Source organism: Antedon mediterranea, chromosome 2 (genome assembly GCF_964355755.1).
Source record: "Antedon mediterranea chromosome 2, ecAntMedi1.1, whole genome shotgun sequence".
In the NCBI taxonomy this organism is placed as follows: domain Eukaryota; kingdom Metazoa; phylum Echinodermata; class Crinoidea; order Comatulida; family Antedonidae; genus Antedon; species Antedon mediterranea.
Window position 1 is genome coordinate 20,068,157 of NC_092671.1, and position 22,554 is coordinate 20,090,710.

A 22,554-nucleotide genomic window follows, 5' to 3' on the forward strand; every position below is an offset into this window, starting at 1 on the left:
TTGTAATTTTGTAATCTTAGGAGGTCTTGCGTCTCAGATTCCGTGATCTTAGGTATTAGGGGATCTTAGGTTTCGTGACACCTCCTCAACAGCAGTGCATGAACCAATGGAACAAGTGACAATGGACATTCTGGGGCCCCTGCCTCAGTCAACTATATGCAACAAGTACCTGCATTATGTTGGACGTTCGACTACTGATGGTGAGATCAAGGTTTGAATCCAATTATCGCCGCATTGCTTGTATACTTAGTATAGATAATTTACTTACGTTTGCCTCTCTCCAGCCAGATGTTTACATGGGAACCCAGTTATATCTAGACACTGATTACTATAGCTGCATCATGGGAGCATGTTTCCATACGTGTTTAATCAGGAAAAAATGACTGGGGTAATAATGTTCAGCGCTTAGAGGTTTTACAACATTAGGATATTATTATCATTATTATTATCGTCATCGTCGTCATCATCGTCGTCGTCATCGTCATGGGGATAGTCATCGCCGTCGTCATCTTCATTTCATCATCATTATTTTTATTATGGAAGCTTATTCGATTTCTTATCAATGTGCGAACACAGTGGCTAACCAGTTTTTGGAGGAGTTCGTGCTTCAATACGAAGTACCTAAACAACTCCGACTAGTAGAAACTTTGAGATGTGCAAATTGCTTAGCACCGACAAGACCAGAACGACGTTCTATAATCCGAAGTCCGATGGCAGAATTTAACGATTTAATCGGACACTAGTCACGGATGTGGTAGAATTCATGACGCAGCGGTCCTTCAGAGGCAGTGGTCGTTCAATAGAAGTGGTCATATTACCTTACGAGAGATGGTCGATTATTAAAAGCTGTCCCTTAACAGAGATGGTTGCTTACGATGTGTGTTCGTTTTAGAAAGTTGGTTGCTTACGAGAGGTGGAAAGATAACTAAGTAAAGATCGATGCATTTGCACATGATTTAGACATTTTTGTAAAATATATAATATTTTCTACATTAGCTGGCGATAGTAACTACATAAGCTGGGAGGCAATTTTTGTTACTACATAAGCTGTTGACCGTTTCTAAATTAGCGGGTGTTGATTTTTATTTACTACATAAGCTGTTGGTGTTTCTACATAAGCTGGAGGTTTTACTACATAAGCGGTGGATTGTTCTACATTAACGGTTGTTTCGACATTAGCTGGCGTTTTCTACATTAGCGGTTGTAACAAGCACATTCCATACCTCTTTTTAAGCAATTGTTGATTTTAGATGTTTTTAGTATGAGTTGCATGAATTGCTTACATTTATCAACGAATTATTTTATTCTAGATTATCGCAGGGTGTTAAACAATACTTTCCCCTAATACAATAGCAAGAAAATGAGAAAAAAAATAATAATAACGATTCATATTATTGAAAGTTAAAAAATAATGTCAGCTGTACTGCATTAAACTATAATAATAATATTAAGTGCAATAAGATTGCAACACGTAAAAGACGACGAGTTCTTTTAAACTGCGCCAAAAATATGGCTGTGGCGGGGGCCTTTCTAAACCGGTCAAGCACCTCAATATACACCCACTTTCTGATGTACTTTTTAAGAAGTTTTAATTAAGGTAACATTAAATGAAAACCTTGTTTTTGTCATTAGTACATGCTTCGTAATTCTTCCACTAAATATAAAATTGCTTTGTAGGCCTAATTCTTTCAAGTATTCGACTTTTCTTCCTGTTTTTATCTTCTCTTTTCTTTCAGATAATAATGTTGCTTGGACCACACGTTAGATCTTTCCTTTCCATGGGTTACAGTTTTAAATTCACGAAATGAACAACGTTGCAAATAGATTATGAAGACTTAAACACTAGTTATATCTTGACCTGCCCCGTCCATTTTGACAACCGAATCGTCTACTACTGAACTTGATTTTTCTTCAACAATATAATTTCCCTTTCTCCATTCCCTGTAAAACATATGTTCAAAGTTAATGACATGCCATATGAGATCGCTAATGATGTTAAAAAGGGCATAATACTTACTTTTGAAACAAAAAATCTATTCATGTCTTTTCATCTCATTTATAATTTTATAAAAGCAATTACGTTACCATTTTCCAAGTAAAATTATTTTTCATTATAATAACACTATTAGGTCTAATTCAAATGCTAATGAATAAATAAGTGGGCAGAGTGGATTTGCACATAACGTCAAAGAAGGTCGTGTAAAAAAATATTGATTAATGTCACTTTTTCGACTAAAACCTCAAATCATTTTCAACATACATTCAAAAACGATTTGCTAAATCAGGTATCTCTTATCCAACGTACTGTAATGAAAATATATATATATAAGGTGTCTTCCTGCTTTCTGTGGATTCATATCATTCATGCGAAATCTCAGTTTTAATATTTGAATATCAACACAATTGTCCTGCATTTTGTGAAATGTAAGGTACGGTATGGTACAGTAACATATACGACAGCGCCTGTGATGATGATAATAAACAACAATGAAACTTCCTTTAAAATGTCGATACATACCGGAAATAACCCAACGTAATGACACTTGCAACAAGAAAAGCTAATCCAGCTCCGATTGTTAAATATACCCAGTATTCGTGTATCCAAATCTGAAACAAATTATATTTTGCGATTTTCAAAACAATAATCAACACTACGTCATGTTTTATGGAGGTTTAATGGCAATAATCAATGTCTATTTAGGCCTACCTTTGTATGATGTGTTTCACTCGTATTTAGTTCTTCATCATATCCATCAAGGTAATAGGGCCTCAGTGCCATATGTAACTGTTCTGTTGGTACCTTTTCTAAAAATTCACGTATTTTTTCTGCTGGTATTACGGTATTGTTAATACGTGTGACAAGTAGGAAGCTGCCATATAATTAATAATATATAATATTATTATTTGCATTATTAAAAAAAAGCAGAAATGTTCATATATGAAGTATGGGACATTGTACGTACTTTGATTGGCCGTCTGAGTTGGATGACGCCATTGGGATGAACTCTACATCAATGTTGACCATGGTTTTCTCTTCTTGTAAAATTATTTGAATCAATGATATCACACGATGCTTAACATCAGTTTTATCAAACGTTGCACCGTCATTAGAATTAACCTTAATGCCATCCTCCCCAGCATCTTCGATAACAAAATAAATCAATAAGTAGGGCTAAATTAAACGTATAAGAAATAATAATACTTAACGGATTTAATTTTTCTTAAATTCAGAGAAAACTCGCATCAATTATTACACATCGTCAATGTTTTTTATAGAAGAATCTTGCAGGGCTAAAGTTATATTAGGGGTGATTGATTTAGAGATTATAAAGGCAGATATTTTGTTCTGTTGAATCAAACCACAATGTTATTATTACCGTATAATTATTATAATAGTACCTATCTGACAATCACTACCGTAGAACCCATCTCGACACCGGCACTTGTATCCATTTCCAAAATTGAGACAGACACCTCCATGAAGACAGTTATTCTTTGAGCAATAATTGCACATGTCTCTTTCGTATCCATCTTCACATAGACAGCCATAACTAGCAACACTATCGTGACAGGATCCTCCATTCAAACACGTTACATCAGCACATTCATCAATATCATTGTCACAATTACGACCATCGTAACCGTCTGAACATTCGCAGCGATAACCTAATGTTTCACTAATGCATTGTCCATGATAACAAGGGTTACTGAAGCAATGATTGACTTCTTCGCAATTAATGCCACTATACCCAATGCCACATTTACATGTATACTTATTTTTTCGATTTCGGCATGTCCCATTATTTTTACATGGACTACTAACACATTTGCTAATTTCAAACTGACAATTTGTTCCATAATACCCAGGGCCGCAAATACAATTGTACCCATTAACTGTATCATTACATTGTGCCTGATTATCACACGGATTTGATTCACATTCGTCAATTTCAAACTGACAATTTGTTCCATAATACCCAGGGACGCAAACACAATTGAACCCATTAACTGTATCATTACATAGTGCTTGATTATTACACGGATTTGATTCGCATTCGTTAATTTCAAACTGACAATTTGTTCCATAATACCCAGGGACGCAAACACAATTGTACCCATTAACTGTATCATTACATAGTGCTTGATTATCACACGGATTTGATTCACATTCGTTAATTTCTAACTGACAATTTGTTCCATAATACCCAGGGACGCAAACACAATTGTATCCATTAACTGTATCATTACATAGTGCTTGATTATAACACGGATTTGATTCACATTCGTCAATTTCAAACTGACAATTTTGTCCATAATACCCAGGGACGCAAACACAATTGTACCCATTAACTGTATCATTACATAGTGCTTGATTATTACACGGATTTGATTCGCATTCGTTAATTTCAAACTGACAATTTTGTCCATAATACCCAGGGACGCAAACACAATTGTACCCATTAACTGTATCATTACATAGTGCTTGATTATCACACGGATTTGATTCGCATTCGTTAATTTCAAACTGACAATTTGTTCCATAATACCCAGGGACGCAAACACAATTGTACCCATTAACTGTATCATTACATTGTGCTTGATTATCACACGGATTTGATTCACATTCGTTAATTTCAAACTGACAATTTTGTCCATAATACCCAGGGACGCAAACACAATTGTACCCATTAACTGTATCATTACATTGTGCTTGATTATCACACGGATTTGATTCACATTCGTCAATTTCAAACTGACAATTTGTTCCATAATACCCAGGGACGCAAACACAATTGTACCCATTAACTGTATCATTACATTGTGCCTGATTATCACACGGATTTGATTCACATTCGTCAATTTCAAACTGACAATTTCTTCCATAATACCCAGGGACGCAAACACAATTGTACCCATTAACTGTATCATTACATAGTGCTTGATTATCACACGGATTTGAGTCACATTCGTAAATTTCAAACTGACAATTTGTTCCATAATACCCAGGGACGCAAACACAATTGTACCCATTAACTGTATCATTACATAGTGCTTGATTATCACACGGATTTGATTCGCATTCGTCAATTTCAGACTGACAATTTTTCCCATTAAATCCATCAATGCAATTACATGTATAATCTCCAATGCCGTCAATACACGGGGCGTTATTAAAGCAAGGTCTACTAGCACATTCGTTTATGTTATTACCACAGTCTTTTCCTGAATATCCGGTTGTACATTCGCAGTTAAAATTGTTTACCAAATCATTGCATGTGGCCCCGTGAAGGCACGGTGAATTTTCGCATTCGTTTATATCGTTTTCGCACAAAAGTCCGTCGAAACCCTTTGAACAATTACACGTGAAATGGTCACGTCCGTTGACACAGACACTGTTGGAATTACAAGGATTACTTTCACATTCGTCAACATCATGCTCACACATGGGCCCATAGTAACCACCAATGCAATCACAGCGAAATTCAGCGATCAAATTGATACACTGGCCTGAATGTATACACGGGTTGCTGTTACATTCATTGATTTCTAATTCACAGAACTCGCCCGTGTATCCAGATGTACAATTACAATGGAATCCGTTTAAGATATCCTGACAACTTCCTCCATATTGGCATGGTAAACTTGAACACTCGCTTATTTCCTTTTCACAGTGTAATCCTATAAAATTATATTTTAACATCAGCAGAAACACAGCAAATGACAGTCAATTAAGATTTATTTAAACACAATATATTCGATTTTAGCAGCAAAATGGGGTTAGTCAAATCATGGAGTAATTAATACTCTATGGTCAAATACGGGGTTAGTAAAATATTTTTATAATTATTAATATTGACATCTTAAATATCTGTACCAGATAGACCTATAAGCAAGTTACTCAATACCTTTTGTTCCGTTTTCACATTTGCATTTGAAGCCATCCGTTTGACTGATACACTCAGCATCGTGTTTACACGGGTTTGGGGAGCAATGATCAACACTTTCTAGACAATCCAATCCGGCGAATCCCGCAGAGCAAATCTTCTTTCCAGACAACTTGTCACATCTGTAATTATCAGTCTCTGGTGGTTCACATGATATATTACAACGTGAGGTGTAATAGTTATCATCACAGTAAACGTTAGCATCAAATTCAATTCTAAAATAATAACAACTTTAATTCTTAATAGTATTAATTTTATGTCGGAATTCCATGTGGAATTTCTCTTGTGGGAGTCACTCTGCGCCATCACACTCGCACGCCCTCGTGTGTTGTTGTTGCAGTGCGCCACCTTGCGCCCTATCGAGTGAAATTGTTGTCGCCATGTGCGCCACCAGAGCCATATATATGGCTCTGTGCGCCACCACACTCGCACGCCCTCGTGTGTTGTTGTTGTGCGCCACCTTGCGCCCTATCGAGTGACATTGTTGTCGCCATGTGTGTGTTGGTTCTAGCAAAGATAGTGTAGTAGGCCTATAGTGTCGATTGATATTATTTTGGTTTGTTTATTAAAAGTGTTCATATCTCCGTGAAGTTGATTAGTCTTTATTGCCGCTGAACCTATAATAGTTGTAACTATATATTGAAGATGTTGAATTACGATGTTACTATTAAGTTTAGTTTTAGATTTATCTATTTGCGATTACAAACAAATTTAGGTTAATCGATTCGCTCCGATGCTGAAACATAGAATAGGCCTACCCGCACAAAACACGAGAATGCTTTGTATTCACAATAATTGTTTTTAATTGCCGAAAACCGGTTAATACAGCAAAAACGACAAAAATACTATTTTTAAATCAAGTGTAGCTTCTCAATAAATTTCAAGACAAGTTTGCAATTCAGTTTTTTTATTGCGGTTCCTCATCGAACGCGTTCACACCAAGCCCGGATCCGGTCCGGTGGCCGGAGAAAAATTCGTGGAATAGGTTAAAGAATAGAAGCGTTCACATCAAATCCGTTTGAATTTTGTACGAATTTTCTCCGGTAGACGGATTCGGATTGATGGATTTGGAAGCCATTTAATTTGTAAAATCGTACGGATTTTCTTCTCTACCTAGGCCTACATAATTGCGTCTAATGTTTCTATGCAACCTAAAAACAGACGACATAGGCCTACCTACACCCGTTAGGCGCGCTACGCAATTTGTCCCCTTTTTGCGCCACATTCAGCCTACTAAATAATTATTAACGACAGGCCTAGGTTATTACTGAAATACACCGGGCGTGAAGTGAAGTTGGTTACTTTTACCTTATTCGATATTCAAATTTTCCTTAATTTAAGGCCTAGGCTATCCTAATTAACTTTATTTAACAGCCTACTGTTATGTTACAATTATAATATTATTTAGGCCTATTATTATTATTATGGCTACTAGGCCTAGGCTATACTAGGCGTTAGGCCAGTGCTATGCTAGCCTAGGCCTAGTTGGAATTGTTTACATGTTTTACTGTACTGACCAGTTATGTTTTTTTATAGAAAAATGGACGATCAAACGATAGAACGTCTTATTACTTATGGAACAAAATTCATTACTATATGATTTAAGTGACAAGGGGTACAAAAAATCAAGAAGAAAACTAGATGTGTGGAATGAAATTGCATCTAAAGTAAGATTGGAGTCTGGTAAGTATCACAGCCTACTTTACTTGTTGTCATGCTTTTTCGCTGTTGCACCCTGTCTACAATTCCTGAAAGGATTAGGTTATCTTCATACATTAATTCTTCTATTTAAAAAAAAGTATAAATTACAAAAACAAAAACACAAAGTGGGAAACGACTTCGGGGTAAATGCCACAAATATAAATGGGCCGATCAAAAGCAATTTTTAAATTTATTTTTGTTACCACTAGGAGGTAAGGTATTATATTAATACAATTCTTCAACATGAAGTTAATTTGTTCTTGTCTATTTTCGTATAATTTACTGGTAGAGATTGGCAAGACTTTACCTACAACCTTGCACATTCAAACATGATGCTGAAGCTGCCAAAAATATAACTGTATTTTGTGTCTCAGAGCAAACACAATTTCTATGTATATATTTTGTTTTACTGTATATGCAAATGACAATAAATAATGAATAATGATTTCCGCTAATGAAATGAAATACTTCACTTTAGAGTTGGTCTCTACATTGGCAGCAGCTACTTAATTTTGTAATTCACATTTATTTACTCATCGTTTATAAATACAGTTTCATAGCATAAATGATGGCAAGGATCCTGCATAGAGAAGTTTACACTTCTGTTTTCGCAGGACCCTTTTACATAAAAAACATAAAACAATAAACACAACATAATAGATACAAAATTTTCAAAAACATTTCCTATATACATTTTAGAGTTGTTCATCATCAAAAAGCATTAGTGTTTTTATAATATCATTATTTATACATTTTTTGTAATGGGTGTTTGGTTTGAGATAAAGAAACTTTACCATATACTGGATCGTCGCTTTCTGGGCCTCAGTTTTACCGAATTCCACAAGTTTTAAATTGAATCGGTTTACTTTTTTCAGCTTTACATTTGTAGACATTACGCCACCATCTATCTTGTAAATTGAATGAAAGCTTTGCCACAATACTATAGCAAAGTCAACTAACGACTTCGGATCATCCGAACGGATCACAGGCCACTGGAACAGATTCTTGATGAAGGTTTAGTGACATCATGGATTAAAGAATCGACGTGAGATCAATGGTTCCTTGACTCTCGCCGACAGACCGCGGACCGCCCACAATGTTATCAGTTTAATTAATTAACCGCATGGTAACAACGAAACGGTCGCGTGCCTAATATATTGTTTACTGCACATGTGCAACGATATTTAACCTTGTTGGCTACGCTTCTTTCGCGCGTTCTTTGGTGGCATGATGTTTTAGCGCTAGCAACAATGGCGACGAACAATTTATACGACGACGAATTTAGTTATAACCTTTCTGATGAGGAATTGTAGATGCTATAATTGTAATTAGTATAGGTTTCTGCCGCGATTGATCTACGCTAATGTTTTTACAATAACTATTTGTTGTCTCAGCCTAGGCCTACATGTAAAATTACAAAATCAGCAAGGATACTAGGCCTAGGCCTTCTAGGCTTACCATATGATTTGCCGACATTGATACTTCGTAGGTAGGCCTAGGCTAATCTTAAGTGTAGTAGATACAACGTGTAATCATGATCTATATACTCACCGTTGTCTTACTTCTTGTGTGAATAATAATAGGTACTGTACTTCGTTTGTTCGTGATTAAGTTTGCCCTGCGTGTACTTTTTAAAACGACCGCTAGGTAACGAATCGCAACTATACATAGCCAGCCAATCCCGGATCATGGATCGCTGTTTTCATTCAATTAGACCCGGTGATTGGATGTGATGTGGATGACATAACCACTAGCCAATCACCAGGCACTACAATTTAAATATAATCACATCGATAATTAAGGAGATTTATGAAGAAACCACTGCTTAGCCATATATTAAAAACACGATTGTTGTATGAGTGAACACCGGCCACGCTAACAACATACATGGTCAAATGCATAATTTAATATTCTATAGATTAACGCAATTTTTAATGACAGAAGATGGCAGGCAAATAATGATAATTCAAATATAAAAATTGCATATTTTATTAATATTACCAACTACTTAAAATTACCAGTCGTAAGAAAGTGAACTTTTCGTAGTCCGATTGTGATGAAACTAAAACAGAATTATTCAGCAATATATTTTTGTTGTCAATTAATCATCGACGCAGACATGTCAATAGAACATTCAGACTGCGCATACGATTTCTACATGGTTACGTTTTGGTCTCAAAAAATGTAACAGTTGATTCGCAGCGTTTTACAGAGGGCCACGGTTAGAGACACGGAGTTCAATGAGCGTGTTTGTTTGATTGGCAACAGTGCTTTAGTATAGGCAAGCGCGTCGTAAAATCGTTTGATGTCACCGTCGATGCATATCCTTCTATTCTTTAATCCATGGTGACATCAGCCGTTTTCACCGGAATGAAGAAATAAAGACCAATGTATGGTGAGAGAGAAGGAGAGCTTTAATTCTAAACATAACCATTATATACAAATTGTCTTACGCAGCAAACAAATGTCAAAAAGGAACTAATTATACATCATATAAATATCAGATTGTGCATATAAAAATTAATATAAGGCTTTACTTCTTTAACAAAATATCAGTTTAGGTCACTACAGTAGCTCCCCTCTACTGAGATTCGGCAGAAAGGAACGAAAATAAAGTTTATAAATAAGTTAAACGTCTTGGGTAGTGAACCTATCTCCCTGAACGTGTTGGCTGGTCTGGTAACAGAAATACAGAGTACTCAAAATACGCGACTTTCAGTCGATCAATAGAAATGACGTCTTCTCGGCCATTCCTGTCAATGGTAAAATGCTTATCATCCCTGCGTACAACACGATATTGAAGTTGCAGTGGTTTGCGAACAGCATCAGTACAAACAAACATGAGCCTAAGTTAGATGGTATATTTGATGTACGAATACCTGGTCGTGGTGAAACAGGACGCAATGATCCCATGGTAATTTTCAGACGGTGAACGTAGTTCGCTACATCCAATGAACTTGAAGAGTGTTGAGTCCACAAATTGAGCTGGCAAGCGCAATGTAGTTCCATAGACCAATTCAGCCGAGGAGTGTCCTATATCAGCGTTGATGGTAGTGCGAATAGATAGTAGAATTAACGGTAAACTTTCTGTCCACCTCACTTCCGCTCGGGCCTTTAGAGAAGACGTCAACTGCCGATGGAAGCGTTCAACCATACCATTCGCACATAGGTGATATGATGTCGTACGGATACGCTTAGTGCCAATTATACAGTACTTGTAAGTTCTTTGAACAAGGCAGATTCAAATTGACGTCCACGATCAATTGTAAGTTAGTGTAGAAGGGGTACCAAAATTAGAAATCCAATTAGACACAAAAGCTTTTTCTACTGTTCGTGCTGTAATATTCGATATTGGTACCGCAATAGGCCATCTAGTAAATCTATCTACACATGTCAGTAAATATAAAAATCCATCAGATTGTGGTAGTGGTCCCACGATGTCTATATGAATATGGTGGAATGTTCAAATTTGATACAAGGTGTGAATTTTGATTCCGCTGACATGGAATGCATAATTGTACACATGTATGTATGTTCTTCCTCATGCCTGGCCAAACAAATCTATCGCCTATTAAACGTTGCGAAGCTCGCATACCTGGATGCGATAAACCATGAAGTTGATCAAACACCGTGTGCGTCGAAGAGGTACAAGAACGGAAGGACGAGTACTAGCAGTTGAAATGTCCCACACTAACATAGAATTTGACTCGGGTAACATGCATGTTTCTAGATTTAGTGAAGTAGATACCCGTTTTAGTCTGGTAAGTTCTTTGTCATTCTGCTGATATCTGGCCATCACGCTAAAGTCAACTGGTGAGTAACTTGTCCAATGCGTTAATATTACTGCAAGATAAGGCATCAGCAACAACATTCTCCTTCCCCTTGATATGACGAATGTCTGTGGTGAACCTATAAATAAAGTTCAAATATCGAATTTCCCTTGGTGAGTATCTAACTGGACCAGACTGGAAGGCATTGACGAGTGGCTTCTGATCTGTAAATACCCGAAAACATCGACCGTCTCTGCTGGGCGTAGTGAGCGGGTGAAGAAAGCTATAGGTTGCCATTGCTCATCAGTTTTGATTCCTTGCTGTAGAACGTCACCTACACCAACATCAGATGCATCAACTGCAAGGCTGAGCTGAGCATTTGGATGTAGTATTAGTAGAGTAGTTTCCGCTAGTGCAGCTTTTATAGTTGTAGGCCTAAAGGCATTCTTGATAGCATCATCAAGGTCAAAGCTGCGAATTTTGTTTCGTTTTGTAGAGAGTAAAGATGTTAGAGGAAACAGTATATCTGCACAACGTGGAATGAATGTGGTTGAATACTGTTAAAGTCGATGTGATGTCCCAAAAACGTCAATGACCAACACCAAACACACATCTCGTGGGGTCGATTACTACGCCGTAATGTTCTAACCTCTCAAATACTTGATGCAAATGATCAATGTGCTGATCCTAATCATCACTGGCAATTAAGATGTCGTCGCCGTATGCATAACAGAAGTTCAAACCACGGATGACTTCATCCATGAACCTTTGGATAGTTTGGGTTGACGATGCTGAATGTCGAGAATTTTTATCTTTGACAGAAAGGTTGGTAATGGATTGGTATCACACGGAATGTGATTTTTAACGTCAACTAACAATCCAAACGGCTGTGATACCTCGTGTAAGGAACTGTGCCTCTAGCTGAGCAAACCAAATGGTAGGGTCGCCAGGCCAAAATGGAAGCGTTTTCACCGGAATGAAGAAATAGAGGACAATGTATAGTGAGAGAGAGCTTTAATTCTAAACATAGGCCTAACCATTATATACAAATTGTCTTACGCATCAAACAAATGTCAAAAAAGGAACTAATTAATTATTCATAAAATAAATATCAGATTGTGCATATAAAAATTAATATAAGGCTTCATTTCTTTAACAGAACATAGTTTAGGTCACTACAAAGGCCTTGGCAATAATCTCTGGATCCCCATATCTCTCCGTCAGTTCCTTAATTGCTGTGGGATACCCCACATTAGCATCTAGATAGGACGACCTATAAGGTTAGCCTCCTCAACTTTATACTGGTCCAAGTACTGCATCAAGTAATGCATACATTCATCTTTGGAACATCGTACCTCTATCCAGGACTTCGAATGCCCTAAAAATCGTTTAAATTCTAATGCATGACCAGCAAATTTCCTTATCTCTGTTTTCCGTTTCTGCATGGTAACTATTACTTGTTTTATGCTTGTTCCCTCGTCTACAGTGGTAGGAACAGGCATGACAGACTTAGCAGTATGAGTAATTGTAGGCATAGAAGGCAACGTCATAGCCGGTAAGTGTATTAAAATGTTACGTGACCTTCAGGAGCGTCGGCTATCTCCATTGACGTCACACTCCCTTGACTACTTTCTTCTTGTCCTCTAGTAGCCTACTTTAAGACGAACCTCCATCAATTTTTCTTGTAATGCAATTATTATCTGCAGCTTTAATTCTTCTTGTTGAAAAACGTTTTCTCTTCCTATATACTTATAGTTCATATGCGGTACCCTTTTCCTTTTTCTAATTTTACTTCTGGCGACTACGTCATCTTAACATACAGGTTGCTTTTTTAATACTCTTTGTCAATTATTGTAGCTGCTCAGTAAACTTCAAAACAAGTTTGTAATTCAGTTCTTTTATTGCGTTTCATCATCAAGGCCTTATTCCTGAATCTTGATCGACTGTAATAAACAAAATAAATGTTGAGTATTAACATGCAATACAGTATATTAATAGTATAGTAGTACCCCTATACATAAGACTATAACCTAGCCTATCAGGCCGAACTACTACTGCGATCGAAAGCAAGCTTATAGGCCTAAGTCTTATCATACGTATTAAGGTGTATATAAATAAAGTAGTGTATAAAACAGTAAGCTACAGTACTAGCTTATGCTAGTTAAAAGCATAGGCTACAATCTAGCCTCTAGACAGACAGCACTTAACACTACCAACAGTCTACTGCTCAAGATAGCATACTAGGCAAGCCTAATTTGCATTAAAAATTACTTGGAGCACCAGGTGAGCTAAAGCACAATTCTAACTTGCACAATAAACTTTACCTTTGTGTGCACTGACAGGTACAATACAGCATACGTTTATTCAAATGTATTGCTTGACAGCGATGAATGGAACATTCCAATCCCTCTTCCAAGTGGCCAATCCCGCAACTACGGCTCTTCCGGACATACAACAAAGTTTAACCATCGGTGAACAAGGGGAAAGTATACAATTGTATAATTCCCTGTAAAAATTACTCCAAATAGTATACCTATTACAAGTACAGTTTCTATAAATACCCAGTCTTCCGCAACCCTTAGAAAGACCATAACAATTTAACGAAAAATCAACCATTATTTTTTTAATGTGGTAGGCCCCTTATGAAAAGTACCGTTGCCTTAGATAGGCTATTTTGTTTGCAAAAATAACACCATTTTAAAATGAATAATATTATTTTCTCATAACTATTTTAAGGAGTAACAAATATAGATAATTACTTGATTTTGTTGCTTCTCTTGCCAACAAGGACGCTTCTCGATAATTTTTCTCTTGGGTCCAGTTCAAATTCTTTACGTAGTACATCTACCCTATGTTTCTCATTATTTTGAACTTCCGATACCACAATCTTTAATCTAAATACACCCTGGATATGATAAGTGTACTACTATTAGCAAAATTTCTCTCGAGCCTTTACAAAAGAGAGAAAAATCAGCTTTTAAAAAAATGGAAGCATTTTCTATCTTTCAATTTGATACTATAAATACATTAAATTAGGCTAGCATAGTCAATTATTTGGCTGAATGGCTAGATAGTGCTTTACTTTCCAATTAGTAAACTTTAGTTCGAACACTATCGTGGAGTTAGTAAAGAGTTATTTCTAGGTAAAATACTATTTATGTGTGAGGAATGGGCATTATATATCAGCAGATGCGATACTGTTTATTGTCGCTAGACATTATATACCGTCTAAGAACTGGACAATAAATAGACCTACCTGCCAATATGTAACGTTGAAGAGGAAAGGATTTGAAATTGATTTCACTTCATTTGTATTTTCTGTAACTTGTAGAACATCTGGAAATCTCAAATTGTTCCCTTTTGTTTTCATTGGCAATGTTTCAAACCTATACATATCCATCCGGGGCCTAAAACGATGAAACAACAAATAATAGATTATTATTATTATTATTACTAGATGGTACGCGAGCGTACCATCTAGCTGGTCGTGTCCACAGATGGTTCTCTAATACACAGTAATTTCAGCGTAAAAAATGTACGTACCGCAGGACTATAGTACATTGTCGTTTACAAATAAATAGACACGATGATTTATGTAAAATTAGCACCGTGGGAATTAGGCCTTGTCTTAAAAATGAGTCCGATTTTTTTATCTGAACTCATTTAAACAAACCTAGTTTGTGTTTTGTATATAACATTAGAGTGGAGGGATGGGGAAGAGGATGGGAAGAACAATTTTTAAATATATTCTCTATCCACTTAGTAACGAAATATTGTTTTAATATTAAATGTTTTATAGGCCTATCAATAATATACCACTAAACACAGTAAACAAGTACGATTTATAATACTTTTTTAAAACTGTCCCTGTTATAGTCGATTGTACAGTACATATAACGATACACTACTACGACGTTTATATTTGTTATAATTATTAATTAATACAAACGTTGAGAAGCAACTGTCAGTAACAGTCACAGTAATAAATGTTCTTTGTATATCTTGTTTATATATCTAACAGTAACCACATTCACAGTAAGACAATTTTGATTCAAATGGCAAACAAAATGGTTAATATGTACAGTATTTACAATATTGTCAAAGTATTGCAATATTATATGTAAGTTTTATTCTCCAAGGGCCCATAAATTAAACGTATATTAAATCTATCAAAATAGGTTTTTTTTTTAAAGAAAATCGGCCTGTCTTCAACATTATGATACTGTACTCGAGCTGTTCAACCGGTTTTCAGCTATTAAAAACAATTATCGTAGGAGGAGATAGGAAAATGCGAAGTATCCTCGTTTATTGTGTGCAGGTATTTTTTCATGAGAACATCCATTAGACAGTGTATAAACAGGGTTACATCAGGTGGTTAAAATCAGTACCGAGATTCTAACCAACTTTATATACCATCGTGTAAACATTCTAGAAATAACGCGCGATTTACCGAATTTTGCCCTTACGTCTAAATTCGTTTTAATCGTCAATAACTAATTAGTTAACTAAATTTAATTAGTAAACAGGGTTACATCAGGTGGTTAAAATCAGTACCGAGATTCTAACCAACTTTATATACCATCGAGTAAACATTCTAGAAATAACGCGCGATTTACCGAATTTTGCCCTTACGTAAATTTATATATATAGATTCTTTATATTTGGCCCAATATAAACAAATACATCAGAAATTCCTCTTATATACACTGCAGAGATAATAAAAAATATACATACAAAATACAAATCTATATAAAATCAAATATAGGCCTAAAATATCAAAAAGTCTATGATCCATGAATTAGCGTTGGACAAATGTGTTATAGGTGACAATAGACTGTGGGATAAATGACTTTTTATGGCGTTTAGTACGGCTTCAAAGCAGACGTATACGAATATTAGATGGAAGAAAAGTGTATTCCTTATGGAGTGGGTGGTCTGTTTGGGAGAGTATACTTTTAACCAAAGAGAACACACCTGCATCATAGTTGAAATTAAGTACGGATACATGAACTCCAATAACCCGCACGGCCCTTCTAGTAATTTTATTTAATAATACCTTATCTTTTTCATATAAACAAAGCCTCCCAGATAATTCTACAAAAAGATATAACACTAAGTATCGTCGACTGGTAGAACAGTATAAGAATTTGCTAGCATTAAATTTCCTAAGTTGTCTTAACAGATATAGCCGTTGTTGTCCTTTTTTATAGAGTTTTTTAATGTTAATACACCAGTCCAGCTTTTCGTCTATTATAGTTCCTAGATATTTATGCTCTGGGACAACTTTAATTAACTCATTTCCTATATTAAGGGGCTCGTGAACCTATTTCCCTCCCTAAACTATATTTAAGGAAATGGTCTTTACATCAATTAGTGAAATGGTTTACAACATTATAGTAATTGTTAACAGATTTATTTATAAGATTATATCTGTTAACATGCAACAGACGGCAAATAATAAATGACGGTATGTTACGGTACTGATGGTTTGAATTCAATGATAAATGCAAATTATTGCATTGGAGTTTATTACATAAAAAAATCAGTATAAGGCTATATTTTATATTGTTAAAACTTCGTTTCCATTAGAACGCCAAAGAAAAGACGTTAACTAAATGTACTGTCTTACCGTAACTGGCGAATGGAGACTTCAAACGTAACGTCACAACCATGTCGTGCTCCTACCGTAGTTGTACAGTTCGTACCGTCTGCTTGAGGATTCAAGTACTTCTTTAAGCGAAGTGAAAATGTTGCCGTCGAATGACAAATGTCCTGAAATATCATAATAGTGAATAATGCTGACCCTAAAGAGTCTCGTTTTATGTATATTTAACATTAGGCCTAATCACATATTAACATTTTTTTTAGAAAAGCGAATTCTAAAATAGATTACATTAATTAGAGAGGTATACAAGGATAAATAGAACATCTACATTCATTAGGGGAAAGAAAAACATTTTTAAAACATTGTACACTTGGAGTCATACGCACATTATTAGGTAAATTATTCCATAACTTAGATCCAATAAAAGAGAATGATCTATCACCAAATAGTCTACTAGTTTTAGGAACAGCAAGACGAGTAATATCTTGTGTGGATATGAGTCCCTGGCGACCAGGGTTATACCAGAGTTATACTAAAATGAGTTCCTGTAAATAGACGGGTGCTGAACCATTGATGCAGTTGTACCAAGATCTTAAATTCAATCCTTTGCTGGACAGGCAGCCAGAACGCAAATTTCATTTTAGCGTCAAAATGCTCAGAACATATTATATTTCTATTCATTCTAATACAAAATGTTGTCAGAAAATGTTTGTGACTTTTGACCCTAGTATGCTCATATCTTGATAACTACTTGTAGTAGATGACATGCAATTGGTCTTAAATTGTTAACGACATAATGTTAATATTTATTCTAATGAAATATTTTGTCCTAAAGTGACCGGAAACCACAATATTGATAGTCTCAAATTTCGGTAACCAAAGGGCATAAAATCGTAATATTGGGCTTAAATTTTGCAAGACGTATATATTTATATTTGAACTAATGAAAAAAAATGTATTTAATTGTCTGCCTTTTTGAAGACCGCTTTTTGATATCTATATTTTCTTACTGTTGCTGAACTTCCAATGGCAATATGCACAATTTTCCAGTTGTTAAAGATGTATTGTCCCCTTTAAAAAAAATAATTGTTAACATTTTTGTTAAATACGCCATTTTAATGTAACTAATAGTTATCTACTTTGACCAAACATTGAGGGTAAAAAATGTATCCTGAAAAAAACTGAAATTTAAAGCAAAAAATGGTCAAATTAACAGCCAGCCAATGGGTTTTTGATTCAATTTAACTATATTTATTTTGTCATTTTATAAAAGCATTCTAAATTATGTAAAAATGATTCGTAATTGATTAAATCATTGTAATGTTAGTGTTTATTATTCTTATATAGAAACTATTATAACAAATATTGTAATTTTTTTGGATTGGTCACTGGAATGATAGCTAAATAGATTGGGTCGAATAGGCAAAATACTGCGACTCTCTATGACCAGTAGTTGACATTGTTTGGGTCAAAAGTCACTATCATTACTTCAATTCATCTCAAATATAAATATGTATATACTTATAAATGCCTAACATCACAATTGTATGCCCATTAATTACCAAAATGTGAGACTACCAGGTCAAGGGTCAGTATGGTTTCCGGTCAATTTAGGACAACAAAATTAATTATACCAAACATTAACACATTTTTGTCATTAGTTCAAATATAAATATACGTCTTGCATAATTTAAGCCCAATATTAGGTTTTTATGCTCGTTGGTTACCTAAATTTGAGACTATTTTTGTCATCCGTGTACGATTCTGACCCTAAGGCACCCCGCTAAAATAAAGTGCGCCTGTTGACTTGATTTTGAATAGTCTGCCATCTTTGGATATCTGAGATTGCTAAACCATCAAGCAGAGAGTCCAAACGAGACAGAATTAAAGATTTGGCTGGGTAAGCGCACGGAGAACGATCTATAAAATAACGGATTCTACTTAAATTACGGATATGAAAATTAATACTTCTAAACAGTGAGCTTACTTGATTTTGGTCTATACCGGTATGCTAGCTATACAAAAATAAAGTAATCAAATTTATTTTATCTTGAAAAAATTAAACAATAAGAAACTACTGTACTGACTTCAAATACTAATGCTGAAAGATTATATTTTGCAGCAAATTTTTTATTATCACTGTTCTGTTGTAATTATAACTTTGATGAACGGTTCAATCAACAGTCATGTAGGCCTACTTTAAATCTAATAACAACATTATTCATAATCATAAGCACTGTAAACTTAAAGATGTATTGTCCCTTTGACTACTGTAATTTCAAAAATATTTTATTTCGAGAAAAGGTGTCATTTTCAAGTATCATAATAGTTAATATAATAACTTTTCAATATTACTTTGATATGGCCAATTTAAATTTAGAATATTTACATAAGTTTATGATTATTGTTATCGTCGTGATGACTCCTCCTGCTCCTCCTCCTCCTCCAATTGAGTATAAAACAAATTTCGATAAAATGTTCACTAACACTAATATTATGTTAATAATATTTTCACTACTTACAAAATTGATTAATACAATAAAAGGTAATATCCAAAAATGGCCGTATGTCTTCATTGTAACACAAACTAAACAGACTACACCTGATAACTGAGCGTAAACTTAATGTATGATTAATTTATTTAACCAACTTCCATTTATAACATGTAATTTAACACCAAATTGGTTATTTTAAGCATAGTAATTGAATTAAGTTGATCTAACAATAGGTAATAGGTTTTTTATTAGAACTGTACATGCTAAGATAACAGAGTAACGGAAACTTAACGGCAATTATGCAGCAATTTATGGATACTAAATGGGTTTCTTGAGCAATTTATTTTTCAACAGTCTTGTTATGAAACATTTTTAAATGATAAGAAGTACTGTTAAGGCCACCTCTGATCATAAATTGTTATTGTAGGTCGATACAAAAATACAGCATGTAGGAACCGAAATTAAATTAATTGTACACACGTCTTTTCGAAAAAAAAAATGAACAGTAAAAAATGAGAATGTGCGGTGACTATACACATTTTTATATACCGTATATAAAAATGTGGATATAATATGATAGGAGGTTGGCCACTGGAGGAAATATTCATTACATATACAGTGTTGGCAGTTTGTAACAGTAGGTAACAGGGGAACATTTTAGTTTAAAATTTTGTTTAGCAATTTTAATCAAACAACTAATTTTTTAGTCGAGAAAAATAGTTTTGTGAAAAAAGTTTTTGATGAACACTAACTTGAGTACGCGACTGCAGCCATGTCGGCCTATATGGCCTTATTACTGTAAAAACGCGCCCATACAAGGGTGTCTAGAAAACTCAGATCTCAGATAGGCCTATATCTGAGTTTTCTAGACCTAAGAAAACTCAGATACCTGACTTTTCTAGATCTAGAAAACTCAGATATCTGACTTTTCTAGATCTAGAGTTTTTTAGTTCCAGAATAGAACTAGAAAACCCAAATGATTGGTTAATTTAAATGCATTTGCTTCTCAATTAGTGATAAAAGATGATCACGCATCTTCTATAGTATTATTAGTAGGGCCTATTAAACGCGTGACAATTGTATTAAATTAGGCCTAAATGTAGTCACACGCGTGTGTTTGTTCAAAATGCGTGTTTATTAAAAATCACTTTGGTAACTATGCTATTTTTATATAGCCATGCATCATAAAAATATAAATAATTGATTTATATAATATAACTTTTTTGAAATTGTAAACTATATGTCTCGTACTTTTGGAGATGATAAATGATGCCTCAAATTTCACTATATTTAAAAAATTATTAATCGTAAGTGAGTCACACTCAAATTTTAAAGATGAGGCCTGAGTAAACGGGACCAGTAGTCCCACTCTAACTTATACTGGACGACTAAGAAGATCCTAATATAATCCCACCAAGTGAATCCCAGGAACAATCCGCCATTTTCTCACAAATACAGTATCAAATGTCACTATATTTTAAAATCGTAATTGAGTTACACTCAATTTTTAAAGATGAGGGACCAGTGGTCCTAGTCTTATACTGGACGACTAAAGAGGAACAATCCGCCATTTTCTCACAGATACAACATCAATTTTCACTATATTTTAAAATATTAATCGTAATTTAGTTACACTCAAATTTGAAAGGATGAAAGCTGAGTAAACGGGACCAGTGGACCCACTCTAACTTATACTGGACGACGACTAAGGAGGTAGTATAATCCCACCAAGTGACTCACAGGAACAATTCGCCATTTTCTCACAAATAGGCCTACAGTATCAAATTTCACTATATTTTAAAATATTAATCGTAAGTGAGTTACATTCAAATTTAAAAGATGAGGGCTGAGTAAACGAAACCAGTAGTCATACTCTAACTTATACTGGAAGACTAAGGAGGTACCCTAGTATAATCCCACATACCCAATGTAGCGTACTACGCGAGTTCGCTTGGTGGCGTGTGTGGTCAATCGACGCAGATAACAAAAGACACTGATCCAGCAAATACAATATCTACAATTTATTTACAATAGACCGATCTTCCGTTCTGTTCTGGTGACTAAAAGAAGATAAAGGAAACTACATTACTTTCTATAATGTGTTACAGAATACAACGTTATTCAAGAAATTACAGCGATATTATAATGAGTTAAATGAAAAGGTGTATAAGTGTACCAATTAAAATTAATATAAACATATCAATAGAATAGCGATCACAACAATGTTACCATTAAAGCAACAAGTAACAAACGTATTCCTTATCAATTACCACTACAAGTTAAAACGAGCCATGGGGTTCAAAATATAAACCTACTTGACTTTGACGCCTCAAATATACCAATCACAGTAAACAGATGCACTTGAACTACTCCCAGTTCAAAACAGCTGCAATATAAATAAATCGATCCTTGTTTATAATTTATAACCCATCCCCTCTCAACTATCCAGTTGCTATTGGCAACCAAAACTTAAATTGCCCTCCAATGAATCGAAATGAGGCACCACTCAGGCATTACACTTTATAATCGTTATACCTTAATACAAATGATGTATAGATTTCCAAACTACAGTAGGTTATTCTAAATAGCATACAACTGCTATAATGTATCAATAATATCATAAAAAACATCCTAATTAGACATATTAAATCCTTATCGCAACTGGAGAATTTAAAACAATCACTAATATCAACAAAGGCAAGAAATATATATACGGTATATAATGCATAGTTATAGTTTATAGCCTACCTACGGTATGAACGATAATATATATGATTAAAACAACTAATGTATATCGATAATGATACAGACTCTCACGAGCCCAATAACGTCATAATCGATTATTCAACATTATAAACATAAAGTATTCTATAAAGAAAAAATCGGAATCAAGGTTGTCGAAATCACAAATGTTGCCAAATTACACATAAATGTTTCATACAATAAACCAAGTTGTCAAAGTTACAAACAAGTTGTAAAAGTTACAAACAAGTTCCAAATAAACAATTTGTCACAACAAAAAATTAGAAAAGTGTCGA

The 22,554-nt window shown here is 34.7% G+C and overlaps 1 protein-coding gene across 2 annotated transcripts; it reads right to left on the reverse strand.

The window, feature by feature from the left end:
* Positions 1 to 1,051: 1,051 nt before the first annotated feature.
* LOC140040701 (uncharacterized) lies at positions 1,052 to 14,253 on the reverse strand. Of its 2 annotated transcripts, XM_072086829.1 has the most exons (7): positions 14,176 to 14,253; positions 5,907 to 6,160; positions 3,400 to 5,679; positions 2,964 to 3,141; positions 2,708 to 2,870; positions 2,519 to 2,607; positions 1,052 to 1,941 (listed from the first exon to the last, which is right to left on the reverse strand). In XM_072086829.1, exons 3-7 carry the CDS (start codon positions 5,444 to 5,446, stop codon positions 1,836 to 1,838), a joined length of 2,583 nt encoding a protein of 860 aa, XP_071942930.1. In that variant the 5' UTR covers positions 5,447 to 5,679; positions 5,907 to 6,160; positions 14,176 to 14,253; the 3' UTR covers positions 1,052 to 1,835. The 2 variants fall into 2 exon arrangements, 1 of the variants encoding a protein (XP_071942930.1); XR_011842754.1 differs by lacking the exon at positions 2,708 to 2,870 and having other exon boundaries at positions 1,815 to 1,941.
* Between the last annotated feature and the right edge of the window lie 8,301 nt (positions 14,254 to 22,554).